Raw genomic sequence first — 21,859 nt, forward strand, 5'->3', positions numbered from 1 at the left:
TGTGGCAGAATTGCTTAGGGAAATTAGTCTCAAGTGTAGTTGCTAGCTTGAATTTGGCCATTGTGGTTTTCTCTTGGAGCACCTGGGCTACTCTTGCTGTCCCCTTTCTTCCCAAAGCCACCAGGATATGACTCAGGAGAGGGGAGGTGGATTCGGCCTTTTGCTTTAAGGTGACTCCATATTCTTGTACCAGCAGCTGATCCCCTCAGTAGATCGGGGTGATGGGGTGGATGGAGACATTTAAACCTTTTGTGGGTTGGCTTGGAGGACCTGGGAAGGAGGAGGAGATAAGGTAAATAAAGCTTAATATTTATTTTACCAGGAAAGCAACTCAAAATTGTGAGAATTAGAAGGGATGTCTTTATTCTAGGATCTTGTTCTGTACAAAAATTGTTTTTTTCAACCTCAGTTGGTATTTGAATTATAGAATTTAGAAAAATCAAGGTCCTTGTTTTTAAAAAATATCTATTATGTAAAGTATATATGAAGTTAACATAAAAAATTTTAATAAAGGTAACAATGTTAATTAGTCCTTATAATATAGCTGCTTTTTTTTCCTCTAGGAGGATATGAAATAATTACTGTATATTGAAAATAAGTTATTGGATAAAATTGAGAGATTCACACTTGCCTCATGAAATATTTCTAAAATGATATCTATATGGGACTCTGAGGACTTAAGAATATTGCTTGAGAAATGTAGGGTATACAAAGAACACTTGTGAACATGGATTCTCTCACTGTAGACCAATAGTACTGCCTACATTTTCCCACAGAGCCTTAGTGAATGCCTACAAGTTACACCCTTCACCTGGGGTTCAGAAAGTTGGCATTAGCCTCTTCTTTACTGTTGTGGATTATGTCAGTGATGAGACACAGCGTCATCCTCCCACAAGGCAGTTCTTCACGTCATGCATTGAGATCTTGGGACAGGTAAGGCTACTCTGTGGTTTTATCTTTACTGCAATATAATGAGTCCCTAGGGGGTCTTCATTAGATATATCCAGGGTTGACTTCAGACTTACGTTAGATTCAGAGTTCCTGACCTAAGTCAGAAGCGCCTTGGAATTGTTGGTTTCTGGAGATGTGATTAGAATTGTTGGTCTAGTATTTTGCTTCTCATAAAGGTAGTTTAAATTATTCATATTTGAAGGTCTCTGGGGAGTCATCAGATTTTATCATTTGTTGTTAAAAATAATAACATTAGCGAAGCTCTTTATTGTTTTAAAAATGTTTTCCAATTCTTTTATTTCATCTTCATAGTGACTCTCTATGCTCTGTATCATTCTCATCTTAAACATACGGAAACTGGGGCCCTAAAAGATTAAGTGACTTGCCTAAAGAATACAGCTGGTGAGTGTTGGAGCTGAGACTGGATCCCAGGTCTTCTGGCTCAACATTCAGTGCTTGCTCCACCTCTCCACTGTTGCCTCCCACTTGCTCTTCTAGGTCACCATGTATCTGTTTACTTGGCTTACTGTTAAATATGTGGATATTAGGACAAGGGCAGTGTACCCATGCAGATTTATGGAATGTGACATAAAAGAAAAGAAAGCCACTTGTTGGAAAATGTGTAAACACAAATTAACTGTGTACTCTTACCCAAATTCAATTGAATGAGTGTTTACTTATCGGATGCCTGTAAAGTGATAATGCTGAGCAGGTATTATAATAGATTATTTTCCAAGTAGTTTTCTTTCCTGATTACATACTTGATATGTGTTTATTTTAAGCAATGCAAATAGTCCAGAAAGTATAAAGAAGGAAAATCTCTCATAATCTTAACCACCTGGAGATACTGATTGCACAGCTAAGATTTCATTTTAGTTTGTATATATATATGCATGTCTGTCTTGTGTATGTGTACATATGTAAAATGATACCTCATTCCTATATATATATTTATCTTTAGATACACACTCAAAAAATGGGTGCGTGCTATTTTGTAATGTGCTTTTTTCATCTAAAAATATCTTGTAGACATCATTCTATATTAAAAATACATACCTATATCATGGTATTTAATGTCTGCATAGTGTTCCATGATACAGATATATTAAAATGTATTGAGCAAGTGTTCTTTGGATGGATATTTGGGTAGTTTGTTTATTTGTTTGGCCACAATAAGGCCAAGATAAATTTTCTTATATATGCATTTTGTGAACTTTGTATCTTAGAAAAATACAATAATTTCCTAGAAGTATGATTGCTATAGTACAGGGAATGACATTTGATGTGTATTGTCACACTGTCCTCCTACGAAGTTTGTACTAATTCCACTGTGATAGCAGGGTTTGAGTTTATTTTCTGTGCTGTAACCAACATTTGGAATGATCATTCATTTTAAATCTTTTTAAATGAGAAGGAATTATCATTCATTTTAAATCTTGTTAATCTGCTGGGAAAGTGGGATTTTATTATTTTAATATACATTTTTGTAAGTACTTGCTAAATTGTATGTCTTTCCATGTGTTTATTGGCTATTTATATATATTTCGTGAACTGCTGGTTATTGTCCTTTGCATAGTTTTCTCTTGGGGAGTTTCTCTTTTTCTTTCTTTCTTTCTTTTTTTTTTTTAATTGCTTTGTAAGAGCTCCTCAGGACTGTTAATTTGGTATGTGGAATGTGCTATAAATGAGTTTTTCTGTTTGTCATTTTTCTTTAATCTTATATTTTTTGCCTTACAGAAGTTAAAATCTTTATATATTCAAATCTGTCAGCCTTGTCCTTTATTATTTATGCTTGTGGTCAAGCTTATCAAACAAAGCCTTTTCACTCTGAGACTATTTAAGTAGTCACTTGTATTCTAGTACTTTTTAATATTAGAAACGTGTTAAAACTTGGCAGAGTTATCAAGATTACATATTAACTGTGAAAGTTAGCTTTTTAAAGGTATTTAAGGTACATATCCAGAAAATCTATAATGTAGAAGTTTTGGTTTCTTGACATAATAATGCAGAATCACCTCTGATGTTTAGTAATCGTGGAGGCACATTGTAAATTTCTGGATTCAAATTACTCTGATATTTTATTCTTTTAAAAAATTTCTTGTACAATTAACTCAGAGGTTTTTTTTTACATTTGGCTGGTACAAATCAGATTGGTGACTTACCCAGAATTTTTAATGTTACTTCCATTGGAAGTTACAGGTTTATCAGTGCTGATTTAGATTTCTTTTAATTACTTCATATTTTCACTTAGAAAATATGCCATTCACCTAATTTACTACCCCTTAAAACTTGGTTGCTTAAATAAAGATTGTGGAGGGGAAAATTCAGTGACATTTTCCTTCTTTATTCTTTCAAGGTGTTTATCAGTGACACTAAATCAGAATGCAAAAAAGTACTTCAGACCATTCTGAAGAATAGAAGGCTCTGCTCTCTTTTGTCTCCCTTCTTCACTCCTAATGCTGCGCCTGCAGAGTTCATACAGCTTTATGAGAAAGTGGTCAAGTTCCTAAGTGAGGACAACAGTGATATGATTTTCATGCTGCTAACCAAGGTGAGATGTGATTCAATCCTGATGTTATCATTGAAATGTAGAAACTATTGTTGTTTCCCACTCCATAGAAATGAAAGGACCACTGGAGGTCTGTTTCCAGGTAGACATTGGCTGACAGGCTCTTTCCACATTCTGTATGATCTTTGAGCTGCCTGATCCCACAGCTTCCTCTTGTGTGGGCTTTAGTTGTGTTGCGTTGGACAGTTTTATTCCACATAATATGAAAAAGACCTAGCTCCCAATGCTCTTTAAAAACTTAGAATGGTGTTTTAAATGTTCCTTATAGTAACTAGTACATCCTTCTTTCTGAATGTATTCTGAGTATGCCTAAATTGTGTTTGATAAAGGAGTTGTAAAATTTAAAAATCTCTCATATTTAGGATAAGCCAAATCAAAACAAATTTCTAGTAACTTGGTTAGACCAAGGCAATAGCCTTCCTAATCAGTTGAGAATTTCAGAGCCTTAGCCTTTTTGCCTTCAGTTGTGTGTTTCTCTGACATCTTTGAATCAGGAAAGCCTCGGCATTTTTTAGGGCCTGAAGACTCATCTCAGCCTGCAGTAGGGGAGATGTTTTAGAGTTTGGGGTTCTGGAAGGTAATATCAACACTAAATTTTTCTTAACTGAAATAGATAATTGCTGCAGACTCAGAAGCATGGACATTAAAGTGACACAGTTCTGCAAAGTGGCTGCTTGTTTGTGGCATTGTGACTAGTGAAGGATAACTACAAAGTTCTGAGTCACAGTTTGTAGAGAAAAATTGTAAGCCAATCGTGAATACTCATTAGGATTTTTAAATTACAAAAAGGCATGCAGAGTTACAGAAAACTCTGCCTATGAGATCCCAAAGAATGAAAAAGAGCTGGAGGCATAATTTCATCAATCAATTACATATTTAACTTCCTATACTCTTTTATATACTTGTATATAAATTTTGTTTTCAATTTTTAAAATGAATTATTGTAGACCTTTTTCTACCTTTGTTAATTTTCTGGTGTAAATAAAACTGCTTCTTGTGTCTTTTTCTTTTTAGTTCGATCTTAAGCAATGGTTAAACTCCACTAAACCTCCTCTGTCTGATCGTACCAGGCTTCTGGAGTCCATTCATTTGGCACTTACTGCCTGGGGACTTGAACCAGATGATGATATTTTGATGCCCTTTAATATTTTCTGTAAGCACTGGACTTTTCTTCTTCTCTACCAGTTCCCTGACCAGTACAGTGATATTCTCAGGCTGCTGATGCAAAGTAAGTATTTTCATTTAGTTGTGACTGACAGATCACAGGGAATATTTAGTATCATTACATTTACCATTCCACAGGTGTCCTCTGAAAATGTAAAAAATGAGTATAGCAGTTTAGAACCACTAACTGTCGCCTAAAGTGTGCAGTGAACAATGGCCAAAAAGCTGCTGTCTGTAAAAATGGTCAATTATTGTCCTAAATGTTTGAATGGGCCCTAATTGGGCAAGGCAGAGCTTAGTCTTTGCAGTGGAGTTCACAGTTGAGTACTTTGACTTTGCGGTTGTCCTGACTGAGGTAGGTGAAAGTGGGGGCTGCTTACTCTGCAGACTACAGATCTGGCAAGGGAAGGAAATTACCCCTTTATTGTTAAGTTTAATATGCTAGTTGGTTTCTCTGTAGTTCCAAATAGCAGAAACATTTTTCTCCTCCCCCCACTGAATTTTTTGCAAGTAAATTTCATTCCTGTGTAATCATAGACCGTAAATACATTTGCCAAGGGAAAGAAGCAGCACTAAGCTTTCCTCATTCCTACTGTTTCTGTCCCCCCACCCTCTGCAACTTTGTGTAGAAGTGTTGGAGAATAGAAGAGGAGTAAAGAGTATAGGCTTGTTTTTTTTTTTTTTCCTTTTTAGTGGAATTTTACTAGGCAGTAATTTTATTGCAATTTGACAAATGAAATAATAGTTACTTTTTTTCATGCAAACTGTATAATCTTTATAGATGTAATAGAAAGCTAAATTTTGCTTTATACCTAATCTTTGGGTTACTTAATGGAAATTGTTTAATGAATAAGTTATGATCCTATGGATTGGCTACCTAAAGGACCCTGAAATGTATGATCTTTTATTTTCAAAGCATTTCAAACTTTAATTGTTTCCTACAGAGGGTAGTTGCAGAGTGAATAGAGAATGGTGGTAAGGAAATGTAGTTGTACCGATTTCCATGAATATTTGTATAGCTAATTTTTGTTCTAAATTTTAAAAATTTGATCAAATATGTATTGGGGTTTTTTTTCTCTGAAACCTTTTAAGAGATTGTAAACTGTTTACATAGGCAGTCATTGACTTGCATTAACAGGAAATTTATTCTTACCAGGAAATTTAATTCAGTTAAAGACTTAAGAATAACAATGCCACATGGCTCGGATTCCATGCCCTATAGCCTCCTGGTTTTCCCTTCCCTGGCTACCATGTTGGTGTCCCCAGAGTTCCATCCTCTATTCTTCTACTCTAATCATTCTCCCTGGGTGAGCCCATTGTTTTCCCTGACTTCACTATCATCTTCTAGCTGTGTATGACTTCCACCCCTCTAGCTTGATTCCACGCCTCTGTCCTAAGATCCAGACAATAGTAGTGTTGGACACAGACCCTTGGCTCTCCCAAAGATAACTCGCACTCTACATGTTGTGACTGACCTCACCATTCTTCCCCTCAGACCTCCTGTGAACCTCTAATATCCTATCTGATCCTCAGGCTACCTCTGGGTGGAAAGCACTTGAGCAGGGATTGTCTCTGTCCTCTGGGATATGAGGTTTATAAGTAGCAAAGATGGAACTAGTTGAGATTACTGGCCGGTAGTCTCTGTCTACTATTCCATGCTGTGTCTGTGTCTTGGTTTAGGTTTTGCCCATTGTAGGAGTGGAGTTTTAGGGATAAGTATAAGACTGCTTCCCAACAGAGGCATTCTGCACCTGGCGTCCCTTGTCCTGTCACTGTTGTTTCTCTCATTCCTGTAGATAGCTATTATCCTCCAGCCAGGAAAATGGTACCTTTGCCATTCTCCAATCAGGGACAGGTGGTTGGTTTCCTCTCCCAGATTCCAGCTCACTTGCATCAGGGTTACCAGGAACAAGGCAAGTGAAATGTCCAGGTTGTCAGTTCTTTTAATAGGTAGTCCTCTTTAGTTTGGTCTCTTCGTCACAGGTAACCCTGCAAATTTTTATTTCTTCATAAAGAACACAGGTGTTCTTGGATTCAAGCTGAAAAGCTGGTTCGTGAAAGACACTGACTGTCCTCTGTCTCTGCCCTATAAGGCTCTGCGGAGCAACTACTGAGCCCCGAGTGTTGGAAAGCCACTCTGAGAGCCCTGGGCTGCTGCGTTCCTCACTGCCAGCAGGGGGCAGCTTCGGCTGAGAGTGTGGGGCTTCCAAGCTCTCCAGATATTCTCTTGTCAGACAAACAGGTTTGTAACTTTTGGTTTGTGATGCATTTGCCTGTGCTTTTCTTTTCCATTTCCTTTGGTATTTACTTTTTAAACAATTGGAACACATTCAAATTTTATATATCTAAAAAGCTTCCTTCAGTGCCTTATCCTTTAGAATCCTGTGTATTTCTTCATGAATCCTTTGCTTCCCTCTTCTACCCTCTGCCTGGATCAGCTTTCTCTCACACCTTCGAGTCTAATTCTTGCTTATCTATCCAACACCAACCCAGGCCCTCCCTACCTTAGCCCTTCTGACTTGTAACCCTGAGACCCTGAGACTTTTAACCCTGGCTCTCTGTCAGGTTTTCACGCAATGTCCCACAGAGCTCTTGGTTTTACATTTTATGTGATAGGAGTCCACTTGAGAAGTTATTTGAAATACTGGTTCCACTTCTTTAGAAAAAGAGTTTGAAATCCATTGATTTACTTTCCATATGCCATGTATCTTTGCAACTCTATTTTAAAGTCAAAAGTAGATATTTAGTAAGCATTTTTTGACTAGTCATTCTCTTCCAGGTAATAGAGACTATACAGTGGCTCTCAAACTTTTTTTATAAGCTTCGGTTATCAAAGCTGGACTTTAAAAGCTTTGGTTTATTTTCAAAATGGAGCCCGTACATGGCTGATGTGAAGACACTGTTGGGCTATCTTGTGAAAAGGCTGATTGACTCTGAAATGGCCTGCTTGGCTCAAGACCCCTCTGCCAGCAGTAAAACAGGTAATACGCTCCTAGTGCAACATGAAGCAAGGTATTCTGACCTTCCATTAGAAGAATTTGAATAAAAACATTAAGAAATTTAAGTCTCTGTGATAAAACTATATATCTGAATGCCAGAAAGAAGAAATAGAAATATATAGTAGAGGTGTGAATCTATTTATGTGTCATACCTATATTCACTTACATAACAGATGCTTGCTACAGCTTTTCTTTGCCCTTCCTTCATATGGTGGAGTACAGAGAGATAGGTTGCAGTCTTCAACTCTTTCTTTCTTTTATTTCTTTCTTAAGGAAGAGATTCTGGATATTTAAGCATTTATCTTGGAAAACGTATATTATAAAATTATTCATGACATTCTGTTATTATAAAAATTCTTCAATTCAGAGAAATTCCATTGCAGCAAAGGAAAATACAAACATAGTTACACTAAACATGTCTTTGTATATCAACTTATGAGTGTACAGATAATAAAAAGAAGATTTTCTGTGTGATATTATCAATAATATTGACAAAGGCTGAGCTTGTTTCTTGTCTCTAAAACTTTTGCTTTGGTTTAGTGCTGAGATCCCTGCATTCAGTCATTATCCAGCTCTTTAAGCCATGGATCCTGGTTTTAGAGGAAAACGCAAGGTAAATAAGTTTTTCAAATATGCAAGTTCCTTTGAAATTTATAGACTGAAGGTTTTACTGGTATTTTGGTGGAGGTGATGAATTCATGAATTTAATTTCCAGTGTAGAACCATATTTACATTTAGAAAATGCTTTTTTATGTAACTCAAGACATTTTCTGTTCATGGAATTGTTAGTCTGGTATGATCAGAGCTTTTGCTTGATATTTTTTCAAGATTGAAGCAAAATTGGACCCTTATTTCCAGTTTTCCAGAGTAAAGAAGTTGAATAGGTTTTGGTACCTAATTTCAGAAAAATGGATGCTGCTCTCCTAAGGGTTATGTTTTAATAATATAACACCACCAAATATGTAAGACTAACTCAATTTTCTCTACTGCCTCTGTTATTTTTTGGAATTAAGTTGGCTGGAAAATTACTGTGTGAGGAATAGCTTTTTAGCCTGGAATTCTGCAATTAATTGAAAGCTTTTTTCATGATCATTTAAAATATTTAGCAATATAGAGCTGTTCAAATGTAGTAAGTTGCCTTAACCTTTCCCCCCTTTAAAAATATACAAACAGAAGCTAAGTGAACTTGTTGGATGTTTTATGAAAATCACAACAGTGGTGAACATCACAATATTGAAGGTATTTTCATAAACATTAGTTTATTTGATACCCAGACTCAAATGTCTTGAACGTCTTGCTGAATTCCTACAGCATAGGCTAGTGCCAGAAGTGGACCTAGGGCTCAGTCTTTTGACTTTCATGTCAAGATTCTTTGCATTAACCATGTTGCTTCAAGAGTTCCTTGAAGGAAAAAAAAAAAAAAAGATTCTTGATCTTTGCTTTTGTATAGGGCTATCCTTAAACAATCTGCAAGCTTCAGGATTTTGTAGTGCTGACTACAGCACAAACTTCCTGTTTATTTTCCAGAAGAATTAATGGAATTTATTTTGATAGTGAACTTTCTAGGCCAGATTCAGAAATTAAAATTTCCATATAAAGAATTTTTCTTTGGCTGTTTCCTGTCAATTTTTGGCCATCTTTTTGTTACGTGAATTTGATTTTTTTTTCATGCTATTGGTAGAGAAAACTGTTTGTTGAAGCCACATTAAGATGTTTTTCTAAGGCATTTGAAATGTAGTCAAGATGCACAAGGGATGGACTCAAGGATGTAAATTGGATGCAAAAAGGTGTTAATGTGATAATTTTTTAGATAGCACACCTTTGAAATTTAATTGCTTTGTGAAAAATAAGAAAGAGAGTAAGTAAAATTATTATGTTTACAAGCCACAATTCACCTCCAGTAATTTACAGCCTTTGAAATGGTCTAAATGTGTTAGGGCTACATAATGCAGGATTTCTAGGACTTAGGCAAGACTCTGGGGCCTAGAGTAACTTAATCATGGTACTTTCTTTCTGAGTATGTGTTTCTTTTCTTTGAAGTGGCCAACGACTTTACCCCTGGTTGGAGAGTGATGCTGTGGTGGCCTCAGGTGTTGTGCAGTTGTTCACTGACTGTATTGAATCATTACATGAGAGTTTTAAAGGTAGAAAGATGTTATTTTTCACTTTTTCTTTATGTCTTTCAGTTAATCTTTTGCCTCTGCTTTCCTGCTTTAATTTTATTTTAGTTGGCAGGCAGTTTTCTGTGACAGAAGGTCACTAATGCAATTATTTAGACTTTTGAAGTTTGTAACCTCTTATCTTTGTTTTGTGAAGTAGTTTTGTTTCATTAGGCATGCAAAATATGCAACTATTCTCTTTCACATTTTCCTTATCCCCATTCTATCCTCCATAACTTGTAACCTCTTTTCCATCTTTTCTAGCTTTTTGTGCTTCATTTTGGGTAATTTCTTCAGGTCTCCCAGTTTACTCAGTATCTTGATAGCTGTGTCTAATCTAGTTAAAAAAGAAAATCCATTGAATTGTTCATATCAATGATTCGATTTTCTGTTTCTAGAAATTATTTTTGTTTTTCAAATCTACCCTGATTTTCTTGATAGCATCTTATTATTTCCTTTTATTTAAAATTCTGATTCTTATTTCTTTAAAACATTTAAACACGCTTACATTACTTTATGACCTATATCCAATAATCCCATTATCTGAAGTTCTCTTTGAGGAATAGCTTATCCTGCTGTTTGATGTTCCTTCAGACTCTTGTCCTTGGGGCTTGTTTCCTTGTGTATTTTGTAATTTTGTAGTGTGAGCCTATATTTACTGAGACTTTATCTATGGAAACTCTGTAAGGCCTAGGATGAGGGTATATGCTTCCAGAGAGGATTTGCATTTGTTGCCAATTGGAGCTACTTAATTTCTTGCCTTGGGTTCCCCATATCACATAGTTATATGAAATTAAACCACATATTCACTTGCAGGAAAGCCTCAAGTCTTAAAGTAAACTTGTTTTTCTCCCCCATCTCTGAATCTAGGCTAAGGCAGAGAAGTGGCCTTTTTTTTTCTTCAATCTGGTCTTTCAATGAGTATGTAGTTCTTAGAAGATCTTATCTTCAGTCTCCCTGTGCTGTTAAAACCCAACATAAGCAAATACTCCTGGTTTCTCATTTAGTACTCTGGTTTCTTCCACCTAATGTGCCTACCTAGACATTTTCAGAGAGTTACATTTTACTTACTGCATCTAAATGTTTTATACTGGAAGGTTTATAAGGATATTAGGTTCATTCCCTCAGATTCATGCGGTAGCCTCAATTTCCCTGATTTCTGTTCCTTCCAAATCATCCTGTTTATTTAACTAATTTTCCTAAAACACTATGTATGTCATATGATATTCTTATTTAGTCACTTTTAATCGTAATGTTTTACTTGGCATTCAAATGTGTTTGGGGCAGCATACTTCAGCAACATTATGGTGATGGTTTGCTTATGGAAAAACTCCCTTCCAGCCATATGCTCTACTGACTGTTCCCTAAAATTCCAAGAGTTTTCCCTCTAGTGCTTACTTGTTTGCACTTATTTCACTATGTTGATGAAGCTTCAGGCTCTTTATGCTTGTACATTTCTCTCCTGCCTCTGAATCTTCATAGTACCTGGTTGCAGTTTGGGATCTTGGAAAGCAGATGCCAAGATGGAGTTAGAATGCCAGTGAAAAGAAGGGGCATGGGAGCAGAAGTAGGCAAGGAGAGCCTTCTGAGCCCAGTGCAGGTCTGGCCCCTGTGAAAGGAGAGGGGGCAGGAAGAGCTTCAGACTGCAGTGCCAGTCCTGAGAAGCATGAGCCCATTGGGGGTCTCCGTGCTTGGTCATTGACTGGGGGTGAGGGTGCCTGGGAAGAGTGGTCTCACCTCCAATGCTGCGGTGGATGCTGAAGGTGCTGCAGCCGGGCTAGTCAGCAAGTTCAACTGAAGGGCATCCAAGCAGCAGACTTCCTTAGCCATCACATGTTCAGGTGGCATTTAGTCATAAAGTCAACAGTTTATCATCCAGTAGTTTTGACGGACCTGTTATTACATATCTGGTCTTTTTTTCTTCTTTTTTCTCTTTTTGAAACTATAAGATGAAAACTCTTCAAGGACAAGAATGTTATCCTTTACTTCTTTTTGTCCTCCCCAAGATCTAGAATAGTGCTGTATTCTCAGTGTTTTTTGATAAATTGTTTCATGAGTAACACCTGAAATCCTAATAGCACTCACTTGTTTTTGAAAGGCAGACTTCTAGCTGCTTTTTATTATCCAGAATATATTGATTAGTGAGAACACTATTTGAGCATAAATTATTGTCAAAGAAGCTATATATTTAATTTCTTAGTATAGTGGCAAGCACTCTCACGCTTTTGCCTATGTATATAAAATGAGACTGTGGATTAGGAACAGTAGGGTAAACTGAAAACATCAAGAATTGGTATCTGAGTTCAGAAAAAGGAAATGAGTCAGCAAAGTAGGATGAAGAATTAAATCGTGGCCTTTTAGTGAGATCATCTGATCCAGCTCTCTCCCTTTATTAATAAGAAAAATGAGAACCATTCTTTATGTAGAACCAGAAAGTCTGAAACCATTTGTTTTAGACTAAATATCCCTCATGCAGCCACTTGCTCATGAAGGAATTACAGTAATTGATACTGTGAGAATGATAACTGAGTGACCAGGGTGGAAGAAGGTGTGAGGCTCATGAGTGACACTATGTGAGTGAACAGCTAACAGTCTCGTTTTACCACAGAGAGGGTTAAATTTTGGTTATTTGGAACATTTCCTTTTGAGCAATATTGGGTTCCTGCATGGTGCCAATTGAATGTAGTGCTAAATGCTTGAGATTGAATACATGTGCAGTGAGGGTAACGAACTAGAGGGAAGCCTAGAATTGTTGGGACTGTAGAAGTGTATTTGACTTAAAAAGCCATCTAATGGTTTTGAAGAAAAACATATCCCTACTCTCTCCCATAGACCAGCTGCTTATTCTATTTACCCAAGTAAGTAATTAAAGTACCATTCTTTATTATTAATCTGCTGTCTGTTTATTTTCCCCTGGCCCATGAAAATCTTTGAAATTGGGTAAATATTGAGAACCTTAGGTTTTAGTCTTTTAGTTCAAATTTATGTTTTATGTTAGTTTATTTATTTATTTTTTTTAAGATACACCTAAAAGGTCTTCAGCTGTATTTTCTCTTTAAATTTTAGATAAGCTGTTGCCAGGTGATGAAGGAGTCCTTCAATTACACCTACTGCATTATTGTGAAGCATGTACAGCACCCAAAATGCCAGAGTTCATTCTATACGCTTTTCATAGTGCGTACCGGAAGCTCCTGTGGAGGGATCTGTACCCTGACAAGATGCTTATGGAGGCCTTCTTCAAAGTGAGCCCTTGCTGTCTATGTCCCAGCCTAGAGAGACGTGGCTTTCACGCAGCAGCCTCTTCACTGGGGTTATTGTGCACAGTTGCAGTGTGTGCCAGAGGAGAATATACATGTGTCCCATGTTGTCCGATGGTGCTGTGTAAGGCAGTATCCGTGGAATTCTTTTCATTTGTTAATTGATAACTGAAAACCATCTACAAGACTGACCACTTTTAAAACCCAGAGAATTAGTCTTCCCCTAGATTTTAGTGATATTGTTGTGTTGAGCGCATTGTCACACTCAATTTTAGTTGGTATTTATGTGTATGCTATGTTTTTCTCAGGTAGTATCATTAAAACCACTTATTAAATGTTCTGTTGAGGTAAACTGTAAATTGATATTCAGGCCATTTTTTTAAGCAGGTATGCAAGTGAATAATTAGGTTGTAGGAGATAAAATGCATTGTAGAAACTAATGATTTATCAAAATCATATAAAGGCCTGAAATGGCCTGAAGAAATTGCCAGTAAGTTTGTGTTCCTCTTTGAAGTAGAAGTAGAAGTACTGAAAAAACAAAACAAAAAATAGGCACAATAGTGTAACTTTAACACTGGACTCAGAATGTGGATCTATTTTTGTTGTTCTTATTAAGTTTCTATTTTTAAAAACCCTTTATAAGCTTGTCTTAATTTTTTTTATGAGAGTATCAGTTCATTTGTTCCGGTTGCCAGTTCATTTGTGTTTACTCTTAATGTCACATTTATTATTGAGACACTTCAAGAGCTTTCATTGTTATGCATGTACAGTTATTTATGACAATTAGCAAAATAAACTTCAGTCCTTTAGTGCTTATTTTATAGACTGCCCTATAAGTGGAGACCCCATTGTCAGCCCCTCCTCTATTATCTGAACTCTAAGGAAAGCTAAGGGCAGTTGTTTTGGAGAACTAAAATGTTTAAGAATGGTTTTATAGCTAGGTTTAGTATATGAGGCAGGCACTATGAAGGTGTCCATCACAATTTTGAACACATAAGAGAAAGTTGGCTTAAAAGAGCTGTAAGATGGAGTTTAAGTAATAGGGCAACCTTAGCTATAAGACAGATTAATTAGTACAATGGTCTATTAAGGGATGCTATCAGTTCTGTCTCCAGGGCTTTTATTTTAATGGTAGATGGCCCTGATTTGTCCAAAAGATAGGGACTTCCCAATTCTGTGTATCTTGTTGGCATAATAAAGTATTTCTTTTTGGGGTGGGGGTGCATCGTGTGGGGTAGGGTAGGAATAGAGAACAGATCATATGAAGGAGGATGAAGAATCATTTTCTAGAAGGGAGAAGAAAGTAGTATTTGCTTAATGTAAGATGGTAATGGGAGGATGTGAATCATCACCAAATTCCATTGATTGGGATTGTATAAATGGAATAGAAGCTTTTAATTTTCATTTTGAAAGGAAAAGATTGTGGCTAGCCATGTTTTATTTTAAACAAATTAGAAATCTTACAAAAGAAAACTTTAAGACTAATTATATACTTTATAACATGTTTGCCAAAAGAAGTACTTAATATATTTTAAATAGTACTTAATTAGACATTATGTAGACATTGAAAATTTTGAAGATTAATGATATGGAGAGATTTTTATAATGTAACATTATGCTAAAAAGGCAATTATAAAAATTATATATATTAGTGTGATGGGTCTCAAAGTATGTTGATGCTCAAAGCAACATCATTATTACCTGGGAACTTGTTAGAAATGCAATTCCTGCTCCCTCCCAGACCTAGGAAATAAAAAATTCAGGAGGTGGAGTGGGGTGGGAGGGGAGAGGAATCTGTGTTTTAACAAGCCCCCCAGGTGGCTCTGATGCTTGCCTAAGTTTGGGAACTGCTGATTAGCGGAGCTCATCTTTTGTCCTGTCCTGATACACCTGAGGAGTGTGATACATGACCATAAGTACCTGTTGCTCACTATAGCAGGGATTCTCCACCTTGGTTGAGGTGGAGAAGGATGTTACTCTCCTGTTAAAAATTTTTGGAGTAGATGATGAAATCCAATATTTGCTCAAACAGACAAGCTAAAAAATGCTCATATATACTGAACATGGAATATGTTAAAAACTGTTAAGTCTAAATCTCTGGGAGTTGGGATGATGAATGATCTTTATAATCTGGAAATAAAAGTGTAATTTTTTTAAAATACAAATTAATTATGAAACTTCATTTATGCTTTATGCACATTTTCGAGATTTACAGAGACAGCATAAAGCAGAGCACTGAATTTGTTTTTTTAGGTGGAACGAGGAAGTCCCAAGAGCTGTTTCTTATTTTTGGGGTCTATACTCTGTGAAGTCAATTGGGTTAGTGTCCTCTCTGATGCCTGGAATCCCAGTCCCCACCCAGAAACCCAAAGCATGATCATCTGCCTCCTCTTCATGATGGTTTTACTGGCAAAGGAAGATCAACTAGTAGACCAAACAGTAAGTTTGGAGAGGTTGTGATAGAGACTACCTAGAAGTGGTAGTTTTTCAGTTTGTTTCAGTGTGAACATATGCTTAGCCTGTGAAATGTGCTTTCAACTAGAGGCCTGATTTTCTTGCAAAACTCATAATCTGAGTCTAGAGTATGAAGGGAACCACATTGAGTTGGAATATGTAAATCAATTTTGCATCTTATTAATTCCTAGTTCTAGCTCATATATACTTCTTCAAGTCAGTTTTGGCCTGTAGCGCTTTATGTTCTTTTATGTGACAGCTGTGAACTTCTCATCTTAATTAGGGATGTTCAATTTGTTCTGTCATAGAGTAAATAACTGCTTTCTTGAGAGATGCCTACCAATATCATTTATCAAATAATACTTCAGTTAGTTTCTAAAATTTGTTCAAGCTGTCTTACTCCTTTGTGACCAGAAGGAAAATGCTTTCCAGTTGTCACATTTATGTTATTCTTATAGAATGTCACCAGATCAAAGAATTCCTTTGAAAATTGTGTTCTGAATACTTGTAAATCTTAATGTGTTTTTGCCAAGACTTTGACTATTACTTTCCCTAGTAATTCTAACTTTAGTAGATACTAACTTGACACTCTTAATTGTGCTGTGAACTAGGCCATCTTAGCCAGTTATAAGCACATATTTCTAGGAAAATGGGGGCTCAGGAATTAAACAAATATATGTTTCATTTTTAGGATTCACCTTTACTCAGTCTCCTTGGACAGACAAGCTCACTTTCGTGGCATCTTGTGGATATTGTATCATACCAGAGTGTTATAGGTTATTTCAGCAGCCATTACCCACCATCCATCATCCTGTCAAAAGAATCTTCTGCTGAGTTAATAGTGAAGCTCCTAAAAGTGTCTGCCGGCTTTTCCATTCCTGCTGATAGTCAGAAACATCTTGTAAGTTGAGTGGGTACTTTAAAAGGCAGATAGCGTTCTTCAGGACCAGTTGGACATAAAATGATATTGAGGACAGTTTTGTACCTGCTGACTGCTCAGCAGGGAAAGTTGGAGAATATGTATCATGGTGTACTCATGTTTTGACCTCCTCCTGGATTTTTTAGTTTTATTTATTTCTTTGGTAAGCCTCTGCTTACTAGCAGTGTCACATGCTGAGGAGAAGGCAAAAGGATTGAGGGCTGGCAGTGGGCTGTTAAGGTTAAGTGATCTGAATGTTATTGGCAGCAGAATAGCAGGGAGGTTATGAGCCTGAATTTGAGGTGAGGTCTGACAAACCTGGGTCCCTGATTCACTGCCATTGTGACCCTGGGCAAGTTCCTTTGTTTTCTCATCTAAATTGGAAATAATAATACCCTGCCTCAAAGGGTTGTGAGGATTAAATTAGATAATAAACATAAAAGTTTTAGAGAAGTTCTTGGCAAGTAGTTAGTATTTAATTAATGTTATTAATGTAGTAAAAAGGGAGAGTGTTTCTGCTGGAGTTTGGGAGAAAACGGGTTCTAGTCAAAGGGTTTCCACAGCTTTGCATCTCCCTAGACACAGGGATCTCCATGTGGCTTCCTGATCTGTCCTTTCCACCCCCTACCTAAGCAGTCAGGCAGTGCCATGATCCCAGGAATATACTCAGTTAACACTGCTTGCTTGGATTCATTTGTATGACTGTCTTTTTGTTTGTCAGGATGCTGTTCCAAAATGCCGAGCTTTCACTCACCAGATGGTTCAGTTCCTCAGCACCCTGGAACAAAATGGAAAAATCACCTTAGCAGTCCTAGAACAGGAAATGTCTAAGCTCTTAGATGAAATCATTGTCTTTAAACCACCCGGTAAGTGACAAGTGGAAGTCATGTATTCATACCTGCTATGCACAAGGCATTGTGAGATCAGGAAGATGGACCTGACACTGTCATTCCTGTCTCCAGAGAAGCAGTGGCCAGAGAGGTGACAGAACACCAGGGACATTGATATCTCTGTACTGGGGCAAGGTATGAATGTCAAGAACTTGAGGAAAGATCATGGCCAGATGCTGATGAGAGGTTAACTGGATTGGGGGCTAAGCTAGACCACTGGATTTTATCATTAGGAGTTAATAGGAGACCTTCTATTGAGCAGCTTTCCTATAAGTTTTGGCTCTCTGAGCTGGGAGAGCACTTGAGAATCACCTGTAGACTTGTTAAAAAGGTCTGTGTGGAGAACTTTGCTTCTGGCAGTGTTGTGGACTAGACATTCTGACCAATTGTCATGCTAAAAACAACTAAAATTGCTGAATAAAATGTTTTTTAAAAACCAAAAATTAAACTTATCAATGAGGTGCCAAAAAGGTAAGTAAATCTCAAAAGCCAGAAGCTAAGTGAAGGGAGGAACTCATAAAGATAGGTGAAATCCGGTCCTGGTTCAGAGCTTTTTCTGAACCTTCTTAGGATATCAGGGAGAGGCAATAAAACCCAGAGTTTGCCTAAGACAGGAGCCTAAAAGGAAATCCCATGAATAATGCTGGGCACTCCACAGGATGGCATTTTTAGTGTAAGAGTGAGTTGGACTATGTAATGGTACTGTGAACAATCGAAAGTGCGATTTGTTTTGTATGACTGCGTGGTATGTGAATATATCTCAATAAAATGAAGATTAAAAAAAAAAAAAAGTGAGTTGGAAACAAACCTGCTCTTGTGACATTGGGGTTGGGTCGCCTGTTTATGTGGTGGGGAAAAAAAAATCTCTTATGAGAATTAGTAGGTATTAGTAGGTACAAGCTGGCCCCCATGTTGGTTTGCTGTAAGAATTCATACTTCCTAAATTGTCCAAAATAAACTGCAACCTGAGAATTTACTTAAAGTAGTTTTGGATTGGTGATGTTGCCAGGTGCCTGGCAGAAGCAACCACAGATCCTGTTTGGAGGAACTCATCTTTAACTCAGGGCTCAGAGGTCCAAGAAATATGGACGTAACCATAAAAGGGGAGAAACATCACAAAGCACACAGGAACCAGGCACCATAAGCAAAAGCCAGTAGAGAACAACAGTCAGCAGAATCATACTTATAAGACTTAAAATATTGGTATAATTAGCACAGCAAACAATAACAAAAATATTTTTAATATATTTGAAAAAATAAGTGAGATTTGAAAATATTAGTAAGGAGCAACAGGTTATAAAAATATGCAGATTTAAGAGAGATCATATTCTAGAAATGAACAAATAGAAAGTTTGTAATGAAAAATTTAATGGATAAATTTAACAGCAGAGTAAACCCATCTGAAGAGAAAATTAATGAACTGGGAAATACATCTGAAGAAAATACCCAGAATGCAGCACAGAGAGATAGAAAATGTGAAAGTGAGGTTAAAGGGCACCAAGGAAAGAGAAAGAAGGTTTAACATATATATTCAGGCATTTAATCACAATTCCAGAAGAAAGGAGATAGAGAACTGGGGAGAGGCATATTTGAGGAGATAAAGGCTGAGAATTTTCCAGGGTTGATGAGATTCAGTGAACCCAGCAAATTCCAAGCAGGATAAACAGAAATTTACATGTGTACACACTAGTAGTAAAACTACCAAACACCAGTGACAAAGAGAAAAACTTTTACACCCAGGAAGGACAGATTACCTACAAAGGAACAATATTTATCCTGACAGCTGACTTCTCAATAGCAACAAAGGAGATCATAAGACCGTAGAATAACATATTTAATGTGCTATGAGAAAATGACTTATAAGGTAGGATTGTAAACTAAGAAAAACCATCTTTCAAGGATGAAGGTAAAATAAACACCACTAAAGGAAATACTAAATTGTGTTCTTTAGATAGAAGCTGAGTGATCATACATTAAAAGTCTGAATTGCAAGAAAAATGAGTAAAGAAAGTGGTAAAATGTGGGTAAATGTAACAAAAACTGACTATATAAAAAGATAATCGTGCACAGTGGGGTTTAAAAAGCTAAAGCTAAAACTAAATGATGTGATCACAAGTACGTATAAATTGGGGAGAAGGGTGTTCTAGAAAGAGCTTAATCAAAAGAGTGATAGCATCAGATTTGGTTTTTAGAAAAACGTGTTGGCCATGATGATAAACAGGAAGGGCAGAGGCTAGGATCAGAGGAGAGAGAGGCTCACTGGAGGAGTTATTTGTTGCAACAAGTCATAATGAAAAGATAAGTTAAAATTGCCATTCAGCTGATGTGCAGAGATAAAACATTTATTACCAAGAATATCCCTGCCCATAGAAGTACATGAAAAAAAATATACGCACACACGTTTTTATCTTTCAAACTTTTTCCTAAGTCCTTGCTTGACAATAAGTCCTACAATAAGATTAAGTTTTGTTTTATTTCATACTGGGCAGGTAGGCTGTTTTCATGGGTGTGGTGTGACAGGGAAGATCTCTCAAACTTCTTTCCACTCCCTTTGATGTAAATACTGAATCTTTATGGTGAGAGTGCCACATTTTTATGCCATTAAAAAAAAAGAAATGTACTCAACTTGAGGAGAACTAGAAATAGTTGTTGAAAATTACCCCTGTTGAATTTTCTCCTCCACACACTGCAGTGACAGGCGAACACACACAAACTCACACACACACACAGTTTTTCGTTAGGTTATGGGTTTACAGAACAATCATGCATAAAATATAGGATTCCCATATACCACTCCACCACCAACACCCTGCACTGATTTGGATCATTTGTTACAACTGATGATAGCACATTTTTATAATTGTACTGTTCATTAAACTCCATGGTTTAACTTAGGGCTCACTGTGTATGGTATAGTTCCATGGATTTTTTTCTTTTTAATTTTTATTTTGTTACCATTTATATAATCTATCATGTCCCCTTTAATCATACTCATACTTCAGTGCTGTAAATTGTGTTCACAATGTTCTGTTACTATCACCATCATCTATTACCAAAACATTTCCATTATTCCTAATAGGAAGCCTATACATATTAAGCCTTAACTTCCCATTCCCTGTCCCCACACTGTCCCCTAGTAACCTATATTTTAGATTCTGACTTTATAAGTTTGTTTATTGTAATTGGTTTCAAGTCAGTGAGATTATACAATATTTGTCTTTTTATGTCTGGCTTATATCACTCAACATGACTTCTTCAAGACTCATCCATGTTGTTTCATGTATCAGGACTTCATTCCTTTTTACAGCTGAATAATTTTCTTTTGTCTGTACATACTACATTTTATTTGTCCATTCATTAATTGATGGACACTTGGGTTGCTTCCATCTTTTAGCAATTGTGAATAATGCCATCAAGAACATCGGTATGCAAATATCTGTTCGAGCTCCTGCTTTCGATTCTTTTCTGTATATACCTAGTAGTGGAATTGCCAGGTTATATGGTACCTCTATACTTAGCTTTCTGAGAAACCACCAGACTGTCTTCCAGAGTGGTGCAACATTTTACATTGCCACTAGCAATGAATGAGTGTTTCTACTTCTCCACATCTTCTCCAACACTTTTTTTCTGTTTTTAATCACAGCCATTCTAATGGGTGTGAAATGGTATCTCATGGTTTTGAGTTGCATTTCCCTGATGGCTAATGATATTGAACATCTTTTCATGTGCTACATTTTTATACTATTGCCTTCAAGATTCATGGGTTCTGGGTTGTAGTTTGATAGTTTCAGGTATTTACTGCTAGCTTCTCAATTCATTAGAACCTAAAAAGGTTGTCTATATTGTGTGTAAAAGTATCCACGAGAATGACCCCTCAGCTCCTTTTGGAATCTCTCAGCCACTGGAACTTATTTCATTTCCTTTCACATCCCCCTTTTGGTCAAGAAGATGTTCTCCATCCCACAATGCCGGGTCTAGATTCCTCCCCAGGAGTCATATTCCATGTTGCCAGGGAGATTCACTCCCCTGGGTATCTGATCCCACGTAGGGGGGAGAGTAGTGATTTCACCTGCCAAGTTGTCTTAGCTAGAGAGAGAGGGCCACATCTGAGCACCAAAGAGGCATTCTGGAGGAGGCTCTTAGGCACAATTATAGGCAGGCCTAGCCTCTCCTTTGCAGCAACAGACTTGCCAAGGGCAAGTCCCGTGGTAGAGGGCTCAGCCCATCAAAATACCAGTCCCCTATGTCTGTGAGCACATCAGCAACCATCGAGGTGGGGAAGCCTAACACCCCTGCATTCTTCACCAGCTCAAGGGGGCTCTGCATACTTTTTCATTTTTTTTTTAATTAACTCTTTTTTAAAAAATTAACTATATTAAAAAAATACAGTAAAAAAACATTTCAAACAAACCATAACAACAAGGGAGTAAGAAAAAGACAACTAACCTAAAATAACTACTTTGCTTCCAACATGTTCCTCCTCTACCCCAAAAATAA

General features: G+C 36.9%; 1 protein-coding gene across 1 annotated transcript in view; it reads left to right on the top strand.

Annotated features, from left to right (window-relative positions):
* EPG5 (ectopic P-granules autophagy protein 5 homolog) overlaps positions 1-21,859 on the top strand; it is a 128,693-nt gene that overhangs the window by 79,729 nt on the left and 27,105 nt on the right. Inside the window, exons 29-39 of the mRNA XM_037805516.1 lie at positions 777-933; positions 3,308-3,502; positions 4,535-4,748; positions 6,778-6,926; positions 7,464-7,665; positions 8,224-8,296; positions 9,724-9,827; positions 12,909-13,084; positions 15,353-15,538; positions 16,245-16,454; positions 17,194-17,338. Coding sequence (XP_037661444.1) covers positions 777-933; positions 3,308-3,502; positions 4,535-4,748; positions 6,778-6,926; positions 7,464-7,665; positions 8,224-8,296; positions 9,724-9,827; positions 12,909-13,084; positions 15,353-15,538; positions 16,245-16,454; positions 17,194-17,338 — 1,811 coding nt within the window. The remainder of the gene's footprint in view (positions 1-776; positions 934-3,307; positions 3,503-4,534; positions 4,749-6,777; positions 6,927-7,463; positions 7,666-8,223; positions 8,297-9,723; positions 9,828-12,908; positions 13,085-15,352; positions 15,539-16,244; positions 16,455-17,193; positions 17,339-21,859) is intronic.

This window comes from Choloepus didactylus, chromosome 16, assembly GCF_015220235.1.
Source record: "Choloepus didactylus isolate mChoDid1 chromosome 16, mChoDid1.pri, whole genome shotgun sequence".
Taxonomy (NCBI): Eukaryota; Metazoa; Chordata; class Mammalia; order Pilosa; family Megalonychidae; genus Choloepus; species Choloepus didactylus.